At 47.7% G+C, this 24,442-nt stretch overlaps 1 protein-coding gene across 5 annotated transcripts in view; it reads right to left on the bottom strand.

Moving 5' to 3' along the window:
- DAB2IP (DAB2 interacting protein) overlaps positions 1 to 24,442 on the bottom strand; it is a 299,614-nt gene that overhangs the window by 237,261 nt on the left and 37,911 nt on the right. For 2 of the 5 annotated variants that reach the window (XM_019510848.1, XM_019510849.1), the window contains exon 1: positions 6,020 to 6,493. The exons of 1 other annotated variant lie outside the window; for it this stretch is intronic. In XM_019510848.1, coding sequence (XP_019366393.1) covers positions 6,020 to 6,161 — 142 coding nt within the window. In that variant the 5' untranslated portion in view covers positions 6,162 to 6,493. Of the gene's footprint in view, positions 1 to 6,019; positions 6,494 to 24,442 lie in introns of those variants that run through there. 2 more of the 5 variants (XM_019510846.1, XM_019510847.1) reach the window with 1 other exon arrangement.

The raw sequence follows: 24,442 nt of genomic DNA, 5'->3' as shown, positions 1-24,442 counted from the left end.
CTTTTCCTTCCTCCCCAACACAAGCAAGCTGGCAACCCTGAACCAAATTCAAACGTTTTTGCTTTCCCTGAACGTACATTTTTTTCTTAAAAAATTTTCAGCCAAAAATGTCGCTGATCTCTAATTATTAGATACTGCACAGCTGCGTGGGAGGCTGAAATAACAAACATTTACAAAGTGCTTTCGCATCTTTGCAGGCACATTTCTATATATTATGGATGCCTTCCAAGAGCTGCTGATTGAAATGGATACTCCTCAATTCATCATTCCTGTGTTACACCAACATCACTCTATTCATTAGGCCTCTTAAAATTCAGAAGTTGGCCCTCATTATACTAGAACAGCGATCCTCCAGGCTTTGCCCTTACCTTCCATAATGGATGATTTTGGGAAACCCGTTGCGTGTCACGCCATCAGCTGCTTTCCACAGTTTTCCTCACCATAACCACAAACTTTTGTCACCGTGACGCATACTCTGAATGGTTTAATACCAGTCAGATATGGTGTCAGTACCAGAAAAGCGGAGGATATATTTATACCGTGTAAAAGCCTCGCGATGACAACCTCTAACGAGAATAGTGCAATGCCTTGGTAACCGATTAACCAAGACACACGGCTATCTGCACTACCATGATAAAAGCCAACGTGCTGCTAAAGCTGCAGTTTTTATTGCAGCTTCTGCTATTTTACAACCAGTATTTCACAAGTCAAAGTGTGAAATGATGTGCCCAAAAATGTGCGTGCAATTCCACGCTTAATGTGTACGTGCATTTACCACGAGAAGAGGGTGGTTTCCATGCGCACCCCCCTGTGATGGCATGCAAATATTGTCAGTCGATGTACAAATCAGACCCGTTATCGTGCCGCATGTTTGCATATCTAGCTGCGTGTGCCTAGCGAGGAGCCTTGACCCGTTCATGTTTACTTTTCTTACTTAACACGACTTACGGTTTTGTATAACCTTCTGCCAGGGAACGGTCTCACAGCCAGAGGTGCTCCTCACACGGGCTTCGAGCACCTCTGTAACCTCACTCAGCTCAGACTACCCCAGGGCCTGCCTTTGTTATGTTCCTGGGAAAAGTCTTGCCTCTGAACTTCCAGGCTGAGCAGAGGCTGCTGCAAGCCAAATTTCCTCAGAGACACTTCGAGACCACAATGGGCACCATCTGCAAGGGTCACGAATGGAAATGAAGCCATAACTGTGCTCAGGCAAGTTATAACTTAAGTTCTACTGAGAAATAAATGGGAGATGGCGACCGTTTGAAAAGAGGGCAGAACTCTCAGTCCCCAACACTACTCGTTATCTTAGGTGGAAGTAGAAACTTCATTAGAGAAACATGTGCAACACGCCAACTTGTTTTAGCTATCAGGGAAGCTTGACGCCTTGGTATTATTTTGTTATTAAAAATCATTTAGGACAACAAATGCTCCAGCCAGGATTTAAGGATGACTTCTTAAATGTATGTAAGTCAGGCAATAATTAACCAGTTTGTTGCAAGTGTTCCAGAAATTCATCCTGCGCTTCGAGGGTGATTGCTGCAATGTGGGGGTGGATGCGCTGTAGTCTTTGTCGGTAACTAAGTGGGTGAATCCCTAAATTAGATGCAAGCTTCATCTCAGACTCAGGGAGCTAGGAACAGCGCTATGGTGCTAAAGCCTCTAGGAGGAGATGGTGAACTTGCAGAACCCTTGCTGGCCAGCACCTGTTCTTACTCTACGCTCCTAATTAAGTAAGAGCAGAGATGCTAGGGAGTAAGCCAGAGGCCAAAGAGCTGCAGGCGACGAGCAGGTGCTGCTTTTATAGGGAGTTTTTCTTCCCCTTCCCGAGCCCCCCAAGAACCTTCCAGTACCGTTAGCTGCCTCACCTGGTAGCAATCATAATTATAACCGTGATTGCTCACATATTTGCACACATCTTTGAGCAGAACAGATGGTCCAAAGAAAGAAAAGGACATTACACAGGGTATTTTTTTTCCTAATCTAACTGCTATCTATCCAGCTTGCCCAGAGCCCCTGCGGTATGCATAACCAGGAGACTTCAGGCATCATCATTATTCAAACACAGATTAACAACAGGGGGAACCTGGCTCTTTGATTTAACGGGCACTCAAAACGCACAGGTTTGAGTACAGTGCAGGCGGTGAGAGCGCAGGTGCAATGGATGCCAACCTGCAGCATGCCTCGCTAGTGCAACCCAGTGGGCCCGCTCCCTGCCTGTGCCCCCTCAGCCTCCTTTGGGAGATTGCTTTACAGCCTAGCAGGGCCATTGCATACCAGAAAATATTTCCTGAGCTCTGAATTGAATTCTCCACTGCTTAAAACCCCACCACCAATGCCTCCCGCCCTGCCCCAGCCACCAGGCAGATTCTGTCCCTCCATGACCTTCATACCCATGGCGAGGGTGCTGCCCTTCCCCACGTCCAGAGGAAGGATATTACCGCTGAGCTCGGCGCAGTTTGCTGAAGTCATTACAGGCCCCCTCCCTGCAGGAAGCTGCAAGACATCACCTGTCCCCACATATTATCCCTGGCACGGCTGCAAGGAAGCTGGCTGCCATGACAAACAGCTGCCAGCCCCGGTCCAGTGAAAGGCACGGAGGAGATTCTCTCTCCTGCTGCCTCAAATCATCCTCCTCTGGAGAGGTAGCAAGCAGCCATCTTCTGCTCCTCCGGTGCAGTGCTTCTCAACCAGGGTGCCTCAAGATCCTTTCAAGGGTGCCATGCAACATTGGCACCGCTAGGCATGCAAATGTGATGCACGAGATGAACCCAGAAAGGAGCCCGTAGTGTTAAAAACATTCTGCCCTGCTGCGGTCTTTGCAACAGAGGAATGACTCTCTTACTTTTTCTGCATTCAAAAAACAAGAGAAAACTAAGAGCTGGCATTTTCCAAGGGGGGGCTTGAGTCTAATGAGGGGTGCCTCAAGTCTAAAAAGGGTGAGGGCCACTGATCCAGTGCTTGCTCAGGAAACGAAGCATGCCTGGCCTCTTCTCTCAACCGTGCAAGCCCCAGCTGCTGCCTCAGGACATGTTACAAGCCAGTCGGGCAGCTTGGACTCCACAGCTGAGCAGGGCTGCTTCCCGGTTGCCAGTCACACATGTGGAGCCCGGAGCCATTGGGAGCTGGCCACAGGGAGGGGGGAAGCAGGAAACAAACACAAACTTCTCATCGGCACTTTTTCTTCCTTCAAATGCTCTCAGATCTGGGGGCTGAGCAGGGCCTGGTCACACACAGCAGGCAGATGCATCCTTGCCCTGTGGGAAGGAGCTAAGCTGGCAGCAGGTGGTGGCACCTGTGCTGCTCCAGCTGCAGGGCTCTGCCACTCAGGAGGGTGCAGCAGGGACAACGGCCAGTGATTCAGGCAGGGCAGGAGGGAGGGAGGTGCCAGCAGAGAAGACCCCCTTCCCAGGGAATGTGTAACAGCTGGTTGACCCCCCCGCCAGCCCTCTGTCCAAATGCAGACTAAAGGACCCCAGGTCTGGGTGCAACTGCTGGATCCAGCTGCTGGCAAATCCCTTTTGCTGCATTAAACGGGGCTGCAGCCAAATGCTTGGATGATGTGGTTAGTAAAGCTCCAGCATCCTGCACAGCACGCCCATAGCTGGCTGAACAGATCCTAGCTCAATCTTGCAGGATATCTCGACAGTATTTATGAGTCTGTAATAGTCTCATATCACCTGAGGATACCTTCCCTTGGGGGGTGATACCCGTGAGCCTGAGATACTCTATGTCGCTGCAGCTCAAGGCTAGGTTTGGTGCTACCGTGAAGTGCTTCACTCGATAATGTTCAAGCGCGGCTTGTCCACGCTTTACGAAACGTCACCGCCACCCGTGAGTCCTTCCGAGAGATCTTCGGGAACGTGGGTAGATCAGAGAACAGGGACCAAGCGCAACTTCACCAAGCGACCTTCAGCTTATCAATGGGGCCTCAAAGGCAACCAATTCACCATCTCTGAAAACAAAACCCCCAGTGCTAGAGTTGTGCCAGTTCACACTGGTTAATGCTGCCTGAGCCCACATAGCTTCCAAATTCAGGCCAGATGAGCATACAAACCTCAGCGCCTCATCCTTCCTTGCGTGCGCTCCTTAGCCAGACTACAGCTCCCACCTTCATGAGGTTGTTTGCTCATTAGCCTTCCAGTTAGGCCAGACATCTCAAGAAAGGTCTGTCTCGTGGTTCTCCAGTACTGCCGCTACTAGCCTCTCTAGGCTGAACCTTCTGTGCTTTAATCTTAGTCACTTCTCACCTCCAGGCCTCTGTTTCTGCGTCTCTTAAATGGATGAGTCAAGAAGGATTTCTTACCCACCTTTGCAAAGCACTCCAAGATCTAGAGATGTGAAGAGCTACAAAAATGCGATGAATTATTAAGATGGCACCAGTTAAAGCCACGAACCCCAGTGGCACCCTGCATAAAACCAGAAACATGGAGGAGCAAAAGTTATCTGTTATTTCCTGATCAGCAGCCAAAGGTTTTAGTCGGTTCAGATCCGGTTTCTAATCAGCACTAGGGCAGATTTCAAACCAATCTGCCTGCATCTCCCTAGTATCTCCCAATCTGCCTAGCATCTCCCTAAATATTTCAGCCTGCATTCGACGCAAAGGGTGATGGTTAGTCCATGGTGGGCTATTTATGGCAGCAAATGCATCTCCTCTGTCCCAGTAACTGAAATGGCGGTGAAACATTTTGGTTGTGAATGATTTACAAATAAAGGGGGGAAAAGGAACTGGTACGTGCTAACGAGTCTACAAACAAGCACTGCTCCCTGCCAGACAAAACAGGAATCAACCGTGGAAAGGAACACACCGTCTACTTAGGGGAAAAACTGAGCTAGTTTCCTTATAGTTTCCCGAATAATGATTCAAAACACTGAATGAATTCTTCCAAGAGAAGAACCAGATGGAAGGAGACAGCGACCAAGCAAAAACTTCGGGGCCAAATTCTGCACTCGCCTTCACTGCTGTGAATTTGACTCGACTCCGGCGAGATCAGCGTAAAACCATTTTTAACACCAGCAGAATTTGGCCTTGGAGTTTGGGGTCAGTTATAAACTTCTTTTCATACAGCAACAACAAAAATCCCTTTTAAGGAACGGCTTTGAGTAATGCCCACCGAGAAGCCTGAGACCTTTTAAATATGCCTGACCTGGCACAGAAGAAGTCATGCACAGCCCTCCTCCTCTGCCTCATGGAAAGATATTTCAACAACAACATGACTCAGCGACAGCACAGGTCACTTCTTTTAGAGCTTTAACTTTAGGCACAAGCAGCAGTAAAGATTTATGCCACATTGGAAGAGAAAGCCAGAGCAGTTTATTTTTTTAAAAACGCGGCTGGGTCAGCAGCCGCCTGCAGTAGAACGGATGGACCGCTTGACTGAGTACATCGCGAAGACGCATCCCTCTCTGGACCCAGGTCCCGCTACCGAGGAAAAGCATATTCTTTTAGAGTCAGATTTGCTAAAGCACCCAGGTGACTTCGGGATATAAATCCTGGGAGCTTTCACTGCGACTTAGGAGTCTGAGTCCTCAGACTCTTTGGGAAACTGCACGTTCAGAGGCACGCTGCTTCAAGGCCCCTGGAGATGCTCCGTGCAGAAAGAAGAACAAATTCTAACAAGGGCTTTGCATTCAGATCGCATAGCTTATTCACCAAGCTCAAAGTGATTAAAAAACATCAATTAGATCTCAAACATCCCAGGGAGCTAGGAAGGCACTGTTACCTTCGTTTTACAGGTAAAGGAGCTGAGGGACAGGGAGTGGAAAGGACTTGATGTCAATGTAGGGAATAAAACCTCCGAGTCCTGACTCCTAGACCCACGTCCTTATTGTTACCTCCATTACTTGCCCACAACATAGCCCAGGCAACTCACCTTTCCCAGAGATCACTGTCAGCTCTGCAGCGTGCAGGTACACCTATGGGCACTTGCACCAGTCATTACCTCTAGCAGCAGACCTGGCTGGTAAGCAACAGAAAGCATGTCTTAGCACTTTAATTAGATGGAAGTTTGATTGCAATTACCCCGGCTAAGTGGCCTGTTCCGGCTCCGGGATCTGCTACGCTGTCTCTGAAGTCGTGACCTCCGAAGCAGTCGGTAGTAGTAGGATGGTCTCCCAGAACTTTTCCTGCTGTTCACTGACATTTTTGTATTGATTTCACACATAGACACATGCACGCGCGTGCTCAATCTCCCACTCTGACGCAGCGGCAGCACTTCCAGCGTTTATTGGAGTGGAAAGAGGGGGGGAAATAGGAACTCTCCAATTTAGACATTTAAAATAAAATGAAAAGGAATAAAAAAAACCCACCACCAACAAAAACCTGGCATGGAGCACACTGTCTGAGCAGGGAAAAAACTTGCAGCCAGCAAGATAAACTGTACTAACAACTCCTGCCCCCAAAAAGATAAGCCTGTTGGAATTGGAAAAGGAAGCCTGAGTTGGCCTGGCCTCTTGAAAAGTGAAGAAAAGGCTGGACAAAATCCTGGACTGGATTGCCTCCACGGGATGGCCACATCTGATCAAGCTGCAATGGAAAAATCACATTTTTCCTGGAAGGGGGAGGAGGGAAGGGAAAGAGGCTGCACAGCCCTGGGTGCTAGCATGCTTGCACGTGCCTCTGGCTAGCTGATCTTTGCAAAGATGAAGTTTAAGGCAGCTCTGTTTGCAACAAAAGGTGCCTAGGTCTTTATGAAAGAGGGGCTCGAGGAAGGGTGTAATGAGTTCCTTGCCACGGGACACATGTTAATCATCAAGAAGCAAAAGCCCCGGAAAATGAAGTGAAACTTGAGAGGGGAAAACTTTAATTAGAACTTGACTGAACGGAGCTCTAGACTCCCCTGGAGGCCCTTTTCCTTTCAACATTGAAACTGAATTATAGCACATCACACGAGATAAAGAAAGGAGCCTATTTGCCACTCAGATTCTGACTGCACGGGGGAGTCCGTCTGTGGCTCCTAGGGCTCAATAGCATTACATTTGAATGGGCACTATTAATGTTTCAAACCATGGAGAGAGGAAGAAAACCCCCCCCACGTCAACTAGATGTACTCCCTGCATCTCCCATTTCAAAAGCAGAGCTTAGAAGTGAGCTGGTCCAGGCTCTCAGAGCATCCAGCAGAGACGAAGACGTGCCCTCGGTCACGGGCATGGACATACCCCGAAAGAAGAGGAATGGCAGCCAAGGAGCGGGTGCATTAGCCGTCCTCGCTGAGGAGTCAGAGTTGGCATCCCGAGATCATGAAAAACCACGAGAACTCGACAGGGGATGAGCTGCCCAAGTGTGGCATTTGCACTGCGCCTGCCTGCGTTAGCCTAACCTCACCAGGTCTGGGTACCAAATTTATCTGCTGGAAGAGTCATTAGGAAGGTCGGGGACAGAAGGGGCTTGGAGACAGAGCCCTGCTCTTTGCCCCATAAGCTTTCACCCCTGGGGTAACCTGAAAGCTTTCCCCGCTGCTGCTTGCGCTGTACCTTTTCTGGGAATAAGCAGAAACTGTGGGTTTCCAGGGCTCCCAATGCAACACCTCTGACTGGTGCTACATTCACTTCAAGAGAACAAAGAACATCTTTAATGCCACCGTGCAGGGTCTCCCAGCCACCACTGCACTCCAGTCTCCCATCTCGAGATGCCCAGGTCAAGCTGATCAGGGGATGCATTAAGATTTGATATAGTTTAGAGCTTCTGATTAAAATACTGAGAAATGAAACGTTTAATTTCTCTGCTAAGAAAGCCCAGCCCATTACAAAAAGCAAGTCTCAGTCATTACAGAAGTCCAGGCCTGGTTTTGAGGCCTTGCATGAGGAATTCTGTGCTAACTTTTCAACAGCGCAGGCATGAACCAATCAACATGGCAATGACAAGTTCAGGTCAAGTAGGCAAGATCACAGCTGGACAACAGACGACTCTTATTGCATCTTTCTGAGGGGGAGAGAGTACCGAGTGACTTTCCACTGCCTGCTTTCTACCCAGCTGCACCATCACTGCCCGAATTCACGCAGCAAACTGGGACAAAGAGGGATGAGCCACAGTTGCTATATTTTAACCACCTAACATTACCCAGGAGAGAATTTTTTCACCATTCAAATAGGTTAGAAGAGACCAAATAAATTAAACTTTAAAACATTTTCCAGAAGAACTAAGACTCATCTCAACTCATATGTTATCCATTCACAAGAAGTGATATGCATACAATAGGAAAATCCCACGCTATCTGGACTTCAGTTGGCAGATCTGACTGTTCAGATATTTCCCTGAGGCTTTGTGCCCTCGATGATGAGCTGGTAACCTCCTAAGAAGGACAGCCTTGTAGGCTGAATGGGACCTACTGGCCTGTGTCAAGCGAGAAATGCCTTCAGAGCAGTCGTTCCCAACAGCACCTCATCTCGTTCTCCCAGTGGCATTCCCCATAACCCCAACACACAAATGGACACAAAAGCATAAACAAATGATTTTAAAGGTTCATCCAAATTCAGAGGTTTGAGAAACATGAGGTTACCAAGCCTGCTTTTGTTTAATCAGAACTACTTAACTCAGCGACCGTCCATCTGGGATGGAGTGAGAGACGGACATTTAGTGCTCTGCGAGCAGGTGGAAATGATCAGGAGGTGTGTGCTGATGGGTCTGCAGCCCTCATGCATTTATTCAAGTGCGCTTAAGCATCTGTTCTATATTTACCCTTTTTTTTCCCTTTTTACCATCAGAGGTACCTTCAGAGACGGCCATGCAGGTGACCATAAAACAGGATGAGTTAATGAAGGGCTATAAAGTGCAATGACAAGAGAAGGGAGCCCTACAGTAAGAGCACAAATAGGTGGGAGTCTTGTTAGAGTTTTGCTGGACTGCCTCTGTCTCTCTCGCTCACTTCAATGATTGTTTGACCGCAGAAAGTTTGGATGCTTCATAGGAGTAAGCAACAAGAAATGACCCACCTGGGAGGTAACTGGGCTGCTTTGGACCTTTCCAATTAAACAAGAGATGCTTCTTCCTCAGGCCCATTTTGAAAGCCACCTCCCAACACCATTTCTTTTCTGTGCAGATGAATCTGGTGCTTGCAAAAGCAGCTAGATTAACAGCCCTAAAGAAAGATGCCTACATACAAAATGGTCTCTATGCAAAACCAGTTAGGTAGTGGCCATACAAGATTTCCTACCACAGCCCTGCCAACGTGACCTACTCATTCCTCCAAAAAAAGAGGAACTGAGGCTTCATGGATGTCACAATGAGCCAGCAGAAGTCCCCTGAATAGACAGCTGACCCATGACACAGAGGTCACTTCAGAGCCACCGATAAGCAGTATCCTTCTGTCATCTGCAACGAGGGTTGGGTTTACACTATTTAAGTTCAGAGCAGATTGAAGCTGTCCTGCCTTGCAGGATATGGCATGTGTCACACAGGCCTGCTGCACTTTCTACACCACTTTAAGCTGGATTTATTCCACTCCTTTGCTAAAACCTTACAGGAGCTGCAGAAGTGTGGGGTCAGCACCAACGGTCCACAGTGGAGACAGAGGCATAAATGCTGGCTTGTTTGCTCTGACATCAAGAGCAGCGCGCACTTGCCCGAGGGTTGTCTCAGCTACAGAGATGCTGTTACGTCCATCTCTGGTGACAGAAGATGCTTCTCTCCAGCTTTACTCCTTTTTCTCAATCTTTTTTTTCATTTACAGTTTGCTACCTGAAAAATAACCACTGGTCTTCAGCATGCCCGCTCCCCAGCCTCTTCAGTCATCACTCTTCATCCTTTCTCAAAGGGCTGCAGAAGAAAACCATCACCTCTTGTAGCCATCTCTCCTTCTGCGGAAGGGGACTCAGTCTTCACTCTCATTCTTTATTCACAGTGCACAGCCGCTGCCTCCGTCATGACTGCAGGGACCCCAACTGGCCAGGGTATGACAGTCTGTCACTTCATATCCCCAGTTACTGTGACACCTCTACTTGCCTAAAAGTCTAACAGCAGTGATAGTCCAGTCTCTTTTGGATTCAGGCCCCTGTTCACCAGGAACTGAACTGAGAACTGCCTACATCATTTTGCCTGGGATAGAAGACAGCACCCATGAGGGGGCAAGGTCAGTCTTCCAATCTGTGCTGAACCAATGAAACCGAAAAGGAAAGTTTCCAAAAAAGCCCCCAAATATAAACACACATACACACACACACACACACACACACACACAATTTAAATGTTTGCAAATGCAGTCCCCTCTGGGGTGAAACGCAGCATGTTCCAGAGATGCACAACACAACAGCACCGAGGTGCAGAAAGGAAGTCAGAAATAAACTTTTCTTTCAAATGTAGAGCTAAAATGCAATGCTTAATGTTTATAATAACTGGGCTGTACTACTGAGATCCCAGGATAGATGCTTGCTGTCTGTATGCTGATAAAACCCAAATGTGAGTGGGGGAAAATAGTAATTATTTATGTCATATGCATGGAAAATAGTAAAGAAAAACAGTGGGGTAGGAAGGCAAAGAGGAGGGACTTGGGTCTGAGAACATAAACATGAAAGAGAAGTCTTGGAAATCTTACAAAAATAAAATGACTCTTCCTACATAGCTGCTCCCTACAGAGATGTATTTTTATTAATTATTATGGCTGTTGCTGTTATTGTGGGATCCCACAAGATCAACATCCCGTTGCACTAGGTGCTGCACACACACAGTAAAAGGTCTGGCCTAAAGAGTTTGTCATCTAATGAAGACGACAGGCACTTTGTGGGAGCTAAGAATCACCCCCATTTCAGAAGTGAAGCGCACAGTGACTTCCTCCAGGTCACGATGGGAATCGGAGGCCCTGCTGGGAACAAAACCCAGACCCTGGGGGACACTGTCCAGAGCCTCAGCCAGCCTTCCTCTCTGGACAAGCAGGGGTGCTGTCAGATACGGGCTGACAGCTGTTCTTGCATACATCAGTGTGGCTTAACAATGCACCACCCCACTGTCCAGATGGGTTTAAAACCAACATTTCCCACTGAAATGCCTAAAGTCAGGCACTCAAGTGCCTCACTTTCCACCCAGAGCTTCTACTGACTTTGAACAGTCGAAGAATGTGGGAGTCGCATGAAAAAGCAAGTCAGGAGGCTCCACGAGGCAGCTGGCATCCCCATTTCTTGTGCTGCCTCATCTAACCACTAACCAACCTGCCTCTCCATCAGCAAGTTAATTTTTTTGGACCATAGCTTACAGGTTTCTGTGTGCAACAAGCTGCCTCCCCAGGGCAGGAGCTCAGTCCGGGCAGCAGACTTACTCCCAGGACGCAGACTGCAGTAGGTAAACACAAGGGTGGAGAAATATGTTACTCACTGTGCTGGGAAAAACTGCATTGCATGGCAAACACCACAGCAGGCAGCCACATGGGAAGCGTCACTCAGTCATCAGGCAGGTTACAGTAACACCGAGGAGAGTCAGAGTGTCTGAGAACCGAACTGGAGATATTTCCTGAGCGGTGCAATACACTCGGGGCCTGCCAGGGAACCGGGACTGACCTCGGAGTAGGAACATGCTTCCTGACTTTTCCAGCAGAACAACAGAGCTAGAACAACAGAGCTGGAACAGACTTTTCCAGGTTGATATCTAACTCCAGCTGGGAGAGACCTGAATAAAACTCCAGGTCATTTATGCTACATTTTACTTCTACCGATGTTTACCACCATAGGAAGTTCAAGCCTGATAGCGTCATTTGTATCCTGCGTATTCACAACACCAATCAAATTTAAGGCTAACTGAGGTGTGTGGTATGACCCCACTGACTCCGTAAATTGATAAACATGTGCCGAGTCTGATGCAGATCTTGGTTAAGGAAGATCTGCATCAGGTCTTTTATTTCCCATGTACAGAACTGTCAAAATGAAATCTGAAATCTCGTCTATCTTTGGCTTGAAATGACAGAGAGGTGAAAGAAAGGGACATGAGCCTCTGGTGTGAAGCACATTCACACAGAGCATTCCTGCTGCACAAGAAAACTTTTTGTATTGCAAAAAAGAGGAAGAAAAATGGAAAATCCTGTATTTGCTTTGGGTACAAAACTTCCTGGCCCCATACGGTCTCTGCAAGTGGTTGCTATGAAGCTTCACTGAAGTCCAATCATTCTCTACCAGGATGTTTTTATTAAAACAAAGCTTTAAAACAGTGATCCACTGAGTGATTAACAGGGAACCTCTGACTCATGGGTTCCAGGTATCTCCTGTTCCTTCACCAAGAGAAAATTAAACCAGGAGCCTACTATGACCTCTGCAATCAGACCTAAGAGGTTTCCAGTGAACTCAATTTATAGCCAACTTGAATGTGTTCAGTGAAACTCTTCTGCTCATTCCCCCAGCCCAGCTGAGCCACAGTGCTATTTACAGGGGTGACCTAACAAGCCAGACTAAAACAAACAGATTTCCTCCTCGCAGAGGGATCCAAGCAGTATGTAACACCAAACACACGGCCCGAAACTGGTGCACAAGACTGATGCTGAGAATGCTCTTTACACAGGATTCTCCTCTTTGAACAGGAGATTCTGAAGAAAGTTGCCTGGTTATTTAGTGAGAACTGACATCATCATTTTTGCAGTCCAGCTGCTCAGAAATACATCATTTACAAGAGCAGGAAGAGGTAGGCACAGAGGGGAAAAGTTCCCCACCTTTTGGCTAGCATCTCCCAGAACGTCCAGGACAATAAAAAAAAGAGAATTTTTCAAGGAAAATGAAGATTTTTTTTTCTTTTGAAATTTTGAACAAGACTTTTTTTTTTTAAACCAGCTCTCAAAGGCACCAGCATCTGCTTTTTGCAGAAACATCTAGCTCCAGACACTCACCAGACTTTTCCTTATTATTGGGTTCCTACAAACAACTTTAGGAGAGTCCAGGTAAATGCTGGCAAATGGGTTTTCTAAGACTGACCATTAAACAGATTCCTACAGATGCATGTGGGAGGATCAGCTGGAAAATAAGTCAGTGCAAGTTGCTTGATGGCTGGGACTGAACCTGGGGCTAGCAAGATCTCACAAACTCTGCTCTGCCAGATCCGCATGTGTATTCATCCAGCGGTCTCTAACCTAAAGCTGCAAGGACACAGAGAAAGTTAAGAGGAGTTGAAGGGACCCAGTTTCAGGTTTTATTGGAACTTCAAGTCTAAACCAGTTAAAGTTTGTAGCCTACCAGTCCAGCTTGTGCCAGCAACTGAATCTGAACAAGTGCATCCATCCCCACAGGATGCAATGCCTCCAACTTCATTACCCTACTCCCAGTGGAACAAGTCTCCTTGGCATAGAGATGGTTAGGATCAAAGTAGACTAAAAGCAGAGAGAGTGGACCCCAAAGCAGAAAGTAGAGGTCCAAACTCCTGCTTTCAGTCAGTCTGTGGCAGTGACGGCGAGATCACAAAAATCTCCCAGCTAGGAAAGGAGAGCAAGGATCCAGAAGAGAGAGATGGAGAAGGTCCAAAGGGAGAAGGGAGCTGGGAACGACAGGATGCCCGGGGAGCTCTTGGCAAGTCCACTGTAATGCCAATACCTCCAGCTATCAATGCTGATGTCAGTAACACACGCATACACTGATCCCTGCCTGTGCTGTGCAGACAAGAATTAGACGTTTTTATATACTTTGTGATCTGCAAACTCCTAGCATAAAAAACTGTGCCAAACCCAGGTGAAGAATCTAATTATCACCAGAATTATGCATTCTGTGCTCACCTCAATATAGAAATTCATGTAACAAAAAATCCAACACCCTAAAACTACTTTTTACTTTGTATTTCAGTGCTAACCTTGCTATCAGGTTGCTGCAGGGAATGAACAATTTCATAAAAGTCCTGCATTCAGGCTCCGTATGACAAATGTATTGGTTATTATTAGCAGAAATCTCTCAGCTATTTTTTTGAGAGCCCTACCATTGTGGTTTCCCTGTGCGGCATGATGAAAGGTCAGGAAAAATGATCAACCTTGCTGCAAGTTGCTACAGGGCATTACTACCCTTGTCTGCTGCAAAATCCATTCAGTTTTAAATACCCAAGGTAAGAAGAAAGGTTTCACAGGTGGTCTCAGGAAGCTTAACAATTCACTTCCCACAGAAATCTTGCTTACCGAGTCTGCAGGACCTAGTGCTGCCGAGATGGAAGGCTCCACTTGGATGCCCATCTGCTGGATATGGAAATACTTCTAAAGCATAGAGTAAGGACACAGGGGATTTACACGGCAATATGAATCAGTGCGTTCTTGTACACTGCATCTCATGTTAACATCATGCTGGAAGTGGCATCAAGGTTGACAAGTGAAATGAAAGATTAAATTGTTTACCTATGGTGTGTAAAAACCTACCGACGAATTAACAGATGAGATCCTTCCAATTCACGTGTAAATGCCCGATAATCATCTTCTACTTATGTAAAAAATCACTGGCTGATATACACAATGCAAACTGAATTTCTCATGTGATGCATGATTTTCGTCCTTTCCCTGCAACCGAAGAGCGCCTCTACATGTGCAGTGAGGCTGCTCTGACACACTGTGATTACATGTCTAGGTGCCCCCAGAGCTGCTCTAATTAAAGCGCCCTCCCCACTCCTGGAGCATGTGCATAAATGCCCTGAGTTGCAAGCTACTCTGCAAACATGGATGCTGTGTGCAGGCCATACGCTACTTGCTACTTGGCATCAGATTACACTTTTAAAGAATCCCTTTTGCCAAAAAACTCTTAAATCTTCAATCCTGGCAGTCTTATGCAACTGTGTGCCTAGAAACCATCATCCATTTGAAAAGGACACCCAATTAAGTGGATCAGACTTGAAATTTGGGCATTGTTTAAATTTACAAAACCAAATGGAAGCGTTTGCATCAGTTTTTACATTTCCGTGCGAAGTGTTTTGTTTGAATTGAAACCTTTCCCACAGAGTGAGGAAACCCCGAGACAGAAGCTCAGGGCTACAGTGTAAGGAAAGCGTACCGAAAGTGCTCAGTCTATTTTCATTGTGTGACTTCAGTGGAAGGCAAAAGTGAACAGCCTGCCTAAAACTGTGAAAAATAACCTCAGGGTTTTTTACCGCGCAGGGGCGTGAATGCTGTTAAGTGCATGAATTTTACCTCCGCCGCAACAATAAACATCTCCCCCACGCTGCCGGCTCTTCGGGATCAGCACCACAAACCAGCGAGTCCGAACTCTAGGTTAACCCACCCAGCCCTACCATCTGTGATGGCACTACCTCATAGAAGATATCAAGTAGGAATTAATATGAATAAAAGTTATAGAAGAATACTAATAGGCCACCCACTCATTCCCACTCGGCGTCAGCATAGCACTTAGGTCGACAATGGGCTTTGCTGCTTTTTCTCCGCAGGCAAGACACTCAAATCCAAACTGCTCCCTCGATCTCTCTAGGAGTCATCAAGATCTCTTGGAGTGATCATCCCCTCACAGCTGTATCACAGCACCTCTTGTACACGCACTGCACTGACCTCAGTAGTCTTAAAATAAGAGATGGAAGAGAGCTACGCTACCAATTCCTCTATCATGTCTTATATGCCTGTCCCCTTTGTTTGAACTTCCCCAAGCAACTCCACTCACCCCTTTTCTTGGAGTGATTATCCCACAGCCTCACCATTTCTCCATATTCAGCACGGTTTCATCACTGTTCCTCTCCTAGTGTTTTCTCTTTCTGGCTACTCTAAATAATGCCTCTCCTCCTTATAGGAACATATGCTCAAACATGCTCAAACTTCTGCCGACACCCACCTGATGACTGCTTGACAAACTTCTCCTAGGGCATCGATGTGACCGCGCTCTTTGCCTGGCTTGTACAATTCATTAGTTGAACTGATACGCTAAAACGTCGTGGTTGGTGTTTAATGTTTGTGAATATTTTGTCCATTACGAACACAGTACGGTCACTCCTTCAGCAAAGCGCTGTCAATTTAAAATGATTTAAAATGGGAGCTTTTGCTATTATTCTTGATGAACTAAAACAGTGGAACAGACAGAGCACAGCGAGGCTCGCATGCATTCGGACTGCTAATGAATACAAGCTGGTTCCACGGGGTCACTCTCCGTCCTTGATACGCGGTGGTATGGCTGAGTTGGGCGAGGGAGAGTGGAGAGCGCGGAGGGGGAGGCATTAGAGCTAAGGGGAAAGGAAAACAAAGAAAGACTTAACGAGTGCAGCATGTTGACTGTATGGTAAGTTTGTCTGGACAGTACCGGTGGGGGACCCGGCAGTCTTTTTGCTAAGGGAAAAAAGCATCTCAAGGGACTGGTAGTGCGATATAATGGCTTCCCCGGCTAGGTGATGGGATACCAAGCCAACTGCACCATTACAGAGCTTAGGAACGTTCCTGCTGGGTCACACTTCCAACCCGACTTCAAGATCCTGTCTCCAACAGAGGTCGGAGCTCTCTGAGGAGGAAAGATAATGAGTGTACGAGACCTAAGTTTCCCTCTAGCGGACCCTTACCGAATGGTCTTTCTCCCTGACACCTGGCAGTGATTAGGGGCTGCCTTAAGGAATATTTTTCTTTTGAGGCCTGCCTGAAGCTCAGTTGCCGACCTAGGTGCACCTTCCAGTGACCATTGAGGGGCTGCGCTGGATTTGCACCCGTGAAGGCATCGACACACCACATGCTCAGCTTAAGGATGAAAGGAGGGGATGGGCTATATCTGTGTGGTCAACCGGCAGTGGGGTGCCCTCAAACACAAGCAGTGCACCCTGTCTCGGTGGTGCTGTGGGCAGGTGAGAGTTGGACGCGAGGCATCGACCTGTACCCACTCAAAGCCCCGTAGAGTCGCAGCTGCCATTCAGGAGGTAGCGGGGCAGAGAGGGAGGGTGCTGCTGCCTGGCACAGTCTGTTTGCCACGTAAACACGGCGCCAGTCCCCGTGGTCCACCAAGCCTGCTGAGACTGCCAGGCACAGGCATTTGCGAGGCGAAACCCCGTGCTTTGTGGCAAGACTTGGTACTCCCTGCCTCAGCCCAGACAGCTGCCAGCGAACGAGCCCTTTTGATCATGGCCTGCTCCATGCTGAGGGTTCCTCGTACACTCTTTATCTTTCCTTGCAGAGAAGAAAGTGCAAAACACCTGCTAACGCTCCAGACTCGGGATTTCAAAACACTGCTGGCGACTACACAGAAGGAGAAGTTTAACTTGGCTTGGATTAAAATCACTGCTGTGGGGCTGCAGGGTTTCAGGCACTGCGCACAGGCACACATCAGAGGAAAGGGAGACCTATTAGATCAGCCTCCCGCGAGCTGACGCCGCATTATTGTACACAGTAGAGTACCCATGCAGCCCCGCCATGGGAGTAGCACGCATGCTTACCATGCTGGAGTGGCCATCTATTCCTTTCTAAATCATCCCCAGGACAAGACGGGAGAGCCTTTTGAAATGTAAAGATGCTGTAATGAAATTTGGAAACAACATATGGTACAAATATCAAGCATGAACATCTCTTCCCATCTCGTGCATTTCAAAGACTGTGCAAATAGCACTTTTCCCCACTTTTGATCCTGCAGCCAAAATGAGTCATCTGCGAACAATTATTCTCTGGCAGGGGCCCGACCGTTTGAGAATGAAAGGAAACACTTTATTATTGAAATAAGCAGCGTGCCAAGCTAAGAGGAGACGACATAGAAAACTTAGAGCCTGTTGCTTCCTATGTTGCTGGGCTAAAGAAGACAATGAAGGCAACACTCTGCTCTCAGAGGCCTGCTCATGTTCAGCTCCAAGAAAGGAGGTGCAAGACTGCGAGGAAGCATAAGCAGCCTGGTGGAGAGCGTGCGTACAAGACGGGGGTGGGAGCCCATGCTAGGAGAGCCCCCAAGGGAGAGGCAGGCTGCAGCTGAGAAAACCCTGGGTGTCTCGGGCGGGCTTTGCCTGTGGGAGTTGCATCCAGATTAGGGAAGCAGGAAGTCAGAGTCGGGCTCTCCCGTGCTGCTCTGAGCTGAAATTGGAAGCTCTTATGGAGCGCCTGAATAGCAGCGTGACCTAATGGGCAGTGCTGAGGAGGGGCAGGGGAGATGGCAAGCCTCGGTATTTGGGAAAAATCAACAAACACCCGACTGGCCAAGCCATGCAAGACGAAGGAGGAACGTGGATCTTCTATTTACAGTGCAATTCTGCCTCCGGTTGCAGGGAGCCTGTCATCAGCCGTGCAGAGATAAGACCTCAGCGGTGCTTGTAGCAGTGATTTCTGCAACGCACGCATCTGGTTACCAGAAACTGATAAACATGCTGCATGTGGGCCATCAAATAGCCAGAAGCTGATAAAAATGAACTACCGAAGGTCAAAGAATTCCCAAGGCAGTCTTCTCTCCTTCCAACAACAGCTTTAAGTGGACAGAAAAGAGGCTGAGCACTCGCAAGGAGACCTCGGCCTGGAGCAGCTGGACTGTTTGGCACTTCACGCACAGAGGATGGGAGAAGGGGTCAGAGAAGGGCCTGACCAGACCAGACTTTGCACTCTCCCATTTTCAGTCCCAACTCACCGCCGAGAGCAGGGCTTGAGAGGGAATCTAAGACCAAGCTTGCTGATGCTCGAGCATCACGTGCAAAACAGGCTTGAAGCTTCCCGCCTGCCTTCTGAAAATCAGTTGTGAAAGTCACAGGAGCGGGTTACACAGAGCGTGCAGAGGGTGTGGGGTGGTGCCAATTACTAAAGCAAATTGGTCTGGCAGGCCCGGCACCTTTGGTGTAAACCACACGGGCAGCAGCTAAGGAAACCTGGAAGCAGGCCGGGCCACTGGTACTGGGGATGCTCGCTAGCAGAGGCAGGGAGTGACTGGGGAGGCCACACTCCTGCTGTCCCATGGAGGGGAAGGGAAGGGTCACAGACAGACTTTATTGCTCTTGGCACCTGACCAAGGAGTGCTATTAATCAGCTTTGCAGCACTTCAAATATTCCCCCTCCTTCAGGGAGCCCTGGATAGAACAAGAGCCATGTTTATTGTGCCAAGCAGAAGGCAGCAGACCCTAGACCCTCTAAGCCCCATTTGACTCCAGGAGTTCTCATTGAGCTGATTGCACAAAGGTGCTTTTTTCTCCTGGCAGCACTCTGCGGAGTCAGAGGTGCAGCCCTTCCCAAGCATGAGCTTAGCCAGCTGGGTAATATGGCATTTAAACAGGGAGACAGCCTGGCAAACACTGACAAGTTGTAAGGTGCAGATGGCTTGCAGCGGTGCTGAGCACAGACCTTCCAAGCACACGGAGTTCCCCTGTGCTCCAAGCCCCTTCCATACTGCTTGTGGGACGAGATTACGCAGAATCCCAGAACGGGACCTCCAGGGGCAAAGTGCAACCCCCTGTACGGATAGAGGAAGTGGGATCTGGTGGACAGAGTCATTTGAACCATGATCCCAGCTGCCACTCACTTGACAACTGAATTTGGGCAAGTCTCTTAAATGCTCTGCATCTCAGTCTACCAAACTAAATGTGAAAATCACTCACCCTATCTCCCCGGGCATCTGATGCTTTGACTGAAGCTGGAAGCACTGCCAAAGCAAGCACCAGGAGATCAAAGCTTTCTGTTTTCGTTCTAGCTTGGATTGACTTACCCTTCTTGGTGCTGCTCCCCTGGTTCTTGCATTTTTTGTTTTAAATTGGATTTGAACCCATATCCAGAAGGTATGGAGGGGTCATAAAGCTTTGTTCATCAGCAAAAATATACAGGCATCCAGGAACAGCGGTGTTCATCCAGTGGCCGCTCTGCTCTTGGGGGAAAGGGGGCTCTGTCCCACTCAGGGAAAAAAGAAAAAGAAAACCCAGGGTTTCTTCTTCCCATTTCACTGCACTTCACAGTCACTGAAGTAAGAGTCCAGAGTTTTCCTCCTGGAGGAGGATGGGTCTGTATGGGAGGAGGTGACCCAAATCTTGTTTCAAGGCAACAACAGGATAGCATCAAGGAAGCTGCCCTGCACATTGAGAACAGCCTGAAGCTGTAGCAGAGGACCGAGGGAAACTTCGAACATGGCTGTCAGGTACTTAAGACTGGTTAAACTGGACATTCAAGCAGCAGACCGGCCTTGCCTACACAGAAACTCTTGAGGAAGTCAAGGCAGATCAGCTCGAGGTGTAAAGTCAGTGTGCATAAGTTGTCAAATCCCCCTGTGGATGGGCTCATTCAGGAGTTCTCTGCAGTTTAATCCTCCTGAGAGGATTTAAATGCTGAGTTTTCTACACTGACTCACACCTATATGTGAACCCCCTTCACTTCCCTGAGTGACCCCACGGAGAGGAGTCTTCAGAGCGCACATCACGTTAGCTTTGCTCTTGTAGTGAAGGCTCAACAAACAGATTCAGCTACAACCAAAAACAGCACGTGGCTTTTGCTCTAAAATGCCAACAAACCTGCCAAATATTTCGTGCAGAATCCCTGCCCCAAGCCCAACCAGGAACAAGAGGCCAGCTCAGTGCATGCAGCCCTAACGGTCATGACACTGCCAGGAAAACCAGACTGCTCTCAGAGAAGGTAGGCAGGTAGAACAAAACACTATAGAAACCAAGTTGTACAAAACCTCTGACATCGGTCCCGATCTACGTGGATCGCTAAGCCACGGTCTGCATCGTCTCTTCTAATTTGACGCTCTACCATCAGGCTCAAACACGTTAGCGCTTTGCAAGGCCGACAGCCCCGAAGTCCTCGCCTGCATGAAGCGCTCAACGGTACTGCCGTCCACAGTGTTCGCACACTTGCATCTAGAGAAAGAGCAGCCTTTCCTGATGGTCCCATCCAGGTCAGAGGAAGGTTTGCTCTAGTTCTCCGTTCATTTATTTACGGCTTCTGTACACAGCCTGGATACACCCCCCACCCCAACCCTTTAAAGTGCTGTCTCAATGTGGTCATGGCTCTTTCCCAGCAGTTCTCTTCGTTAGCAGCCTGGCTCCACATCAACAAATCAGGCGCTGCACTTTCATCCAACAGGCCCTCCGCATGGTTCGTCTCCCCGTCTGAACTTCCAGATGCGGTCGGGAGAAATCTGAACAAACAGGCTTTGGCAGACAGGCACTCAAAGCTGAGACACGGGACTTGGGGGGATCAGCTGTGACGATGCCGCTTGGCAGCCCTGCGGTGCTCTTCTTGCCATGACCAGTCTCTACAACTCTGCTGCCCCCTGCAGGAATATCCTAGTCCTCACTAAATAATAAAATCCCGTCTCCTACCTCGTTAGCGTGCTCGGGCGCGGGGCGCTCGACTGGCCCAGGAAACCTTGGCTAGGACGCACGGTCTGGTTTCCAGTTGTGCTTGCGTTTGGGACCTGTAGGCATCTAAATAAACCCAAATAATTATACTCGGTTTCTTTTCTAAAAGCCTCTTCCCCAAGGTGAAACTAAAATAGGGAAAATTTTTTTTTAAACTTTCCAGAGACCAAGAATTGAAATACCATGATTAGAGCAGACCTCACATATTCATTCAGTCAAATGAATCTTTCCCCAAGTGAATAAAAATTGTCTTGGGATTATATTAGCAGCGTGTACCAGCAGCACAAAGCACATGACAACCATCTTCTTATCCCCATTTTACAAGGGGGAAAATCCAGCAAAAAGCAATGAAGTGAGGCCTCACAGCAAGTCAGTGGAGTTTTCTACCATTTATTCAGCCTGTTACTACACTACCGCTGTCTCAAAACACTTCCCCATTTCAGAAAGCACCTGCCCTGAGCTGGTTTGGAAGCTGAGCTTAATTGAATCAGGACTCATGGTGGAGGTGATATCTTTTATTATTAGACCAACTAGATTTTTGCAAAAAAAATTACTTTAATTGCAAGCTTTCGGGCACACCCTTTTATGTGATCTATGTGACCCTTCTTCTGTGATCCATGACTAGATCACAGAAGATTGCACCCTTTGTGCCTGAAAGCTTGTGATTAAAGATTTTTTGCAAAAATCTAGTTGGTCTAATAAAAAGATATCACCTCTACCATGAGTCCTGAGTCCTTTTTTCCTCTAGATCAATACAGCTACAATCTGGAGACCTGAGCTTAACTGAACCACGGGGGAGTGGTATGGTGACATGATGAGAGCACGGCTCAGCCTGGGTTAGTTCTAGCCCCCCAGTGGCTATCCTAGGCCTTGGCACTGTCAACACAGCGACAACCCTGACGATTGCCTTGCATGAGCTCCAGAACATCATTTCACCCACCAATGAAGTGCAGCCACTTCTGGGGTGAACCCTAAAGACACTCTGACAACACGGAGCAAAGCAGCAGCATCGAATGAACGCTGCCTCAGCATCATTCATATTGGCTTGGGAAGAGAAACACCTACTGAGTCACCAACAACACCTCCCTATAGCAGCAGGGATTTCCTTGGAGGTCTCCCAGCCTGGAAGCTAGTGAGCCAACTCCGCTTAGCATGAGAAATAGGACTAGATCACAGCAGATTGCAGGTACGTAGGAAAATGGTCTCAACCAGGTCCATGTACATTAAAGGTTGTCAGGCATGATTCAATGTGTAATATATTGTTATGCTGTATTTATCCAGTGTCAGAGAGAGGTTGTAATGATCCAAGAGTTAGGTAAGAGGCAAGGATTTCTTCCAGTGATCTCTTTTCTTGGACCAACTGCAGAGCTGGATCTAGTTAGACAAGCTTTCCAATACAAGACATTCTTGGTCTAACTCTATCCCAGCTGTGCAGCTGGTCCAATAAAAGCTATCACCCAAAGACATCCTTGCCTCTCATATTTATCCAGCAAAACCAACATACTCTGAGCTGACAGGATATGGTTGAGACAACTCTGACAAAGTCAGGAAACTGGAGGGAAGAAGCTCTTGTAATGCCTCGTGTCCCTTAACAAGCTTCCCGGGCTCTGAAGTCCTTTTTACAGGCCCCATTTGGAACTGGTCTTCTCCACTCTCGCTTTGTGCTACTGGATCATAATCCTTCCCTTTTTTTTATATTTTTCTTTTAACTCAGTAGAAGAGAAATAAACTCACCTAAAATTTGAAGTAATGGCTGGATCACTCAGGGTTAATCCTCCCTTTTTATTGTCTGATTGCTTTCTTGTTTAGGGGTCATCTCTTTCTGGCAGCAGAAACACAGCTTAGGCAGCAGCGAGGTAAGAGCAATTGCTGGCTTTTACAAAATTTGCTTAGGCCCATCTGCTTTCTGTTCTTCTTGCCCCCAGGCAGGAGATTTCCATTTATAAAGTCACATCCATCGGTTTTGTCCGGGTCTGCAGAAATCAGGGAATTAACACGGTACCGGACTATGGTTGTTGTAGGCTGCCATGTGGTTTGTAGAACAGGTCAGGTTAACAAGGGCTGTGTGGTGGTCTCACAGGATGCACGTGGACAACAGGGCAAAATGGTTTTCTAATTCTAATTATTCCTTGTGCATTTAGTGCCAGCGAAGGGAGCTGGAGTCAAAGACCAGGCAACTTTATGCCCAGATGAGTAGAGCATAAGCATCCCTCCAGAAGCACTGCCACTCAGCACCAGCCAGAGCTGAATCACCTGCAAGACTGGGGGTCTATGGCCCAGTCATATGTTGGCCTCAGTGCCAGCACTGGCACCCTGTGTACCAATTTCTGCCATGCGCGTGCCATGTGAGCACCGGTCCACCAGGACCACCATGCTCCATGAAGGCCTTTAAATAGCCATCATCTGGTGGTTTCCTGTGGTTTCAAACTCAAAGCCAGAGGTAAGCAGTTTTCCATCCATGGAACCATTCCAGCCCTTTACAATAAAAACTGGGGGGAAGGGAAAAAAAACTTTTTAAATTTTGAGTTTGTTAATAATAAAAATATCAGTTTTTCCAGCAGGTTACATAATCCCCCTCATCTCTGACTTGCACCTCACAACTCTTTCTTCCCTGGGGAAGACAGTCGGAGGTGCAGATGGCTCAGCCCCCTTGCAGATCAGCCCTTTGGGAAGGCATATCATGATGCGTGTGGAGCCGTGCCATTTTCTGGTTTGATAGGACATGAGTTTCCACTGACAAATTAGTCAACAAAGCATTGAGGACTCAGGGTTGGAGGCATATACTGCTTGTGCAGTAATTAAGATAAGTGATGGGAAATTGCATTAAAGATTAACAGTGTTTGTAAATGGACTGCTAGGAATATACAGTAAAAACAGGAATACCTATGCCCTTCCAGCAGCTTCCAGAGTCCAAGGCCATAAAGTCAACAGTAAGGGAGCTGGAAACCAGCCTGTGTAACTGGCAGGAGGAGAGGGTACGTGTCAGCCAAGAAGGAAGCCGGAACAGACTCATGTTCTCTGTTGACCTTCAGATCCTAGAAGCTGATCCTCCAAATTCACCTCCCAAGTGTAATCAGAACTCATGGTAGAGCCGATATCTTTTATTAGACCAACTACGTTTTTGCAAAAAAAATTCTTTAATTGCAAAATTTTTTTGTCTTCTTTTTTTGTTGCAAAAGCTGGTTGGTCTAATAAAAGATAGCACCTCTACCACCTGTCCTGATTGCTTTTGCCACTAGACCAATGTGGCTACAACCTGGATACCTCCCAAGTGTGACATTATTC

This window comes from Gavialis gangeticus, unplaced genomic scaffold (genome assembly GCF_001723915.1).
Source record: "Gavialis gangeticus isolate Ggan-Ray unplaced genomic scaffold, GavGan_comp1, whole genome shotgun sequence".
NCBI lineage: Eukaryota > Metazoa > Chordata > Crocodylia > Gavialidae > Gavialis > Gavialis gangeticus.
This window is presented reverse-complemented; position numbering and strand designations above follow the sequence as displayed.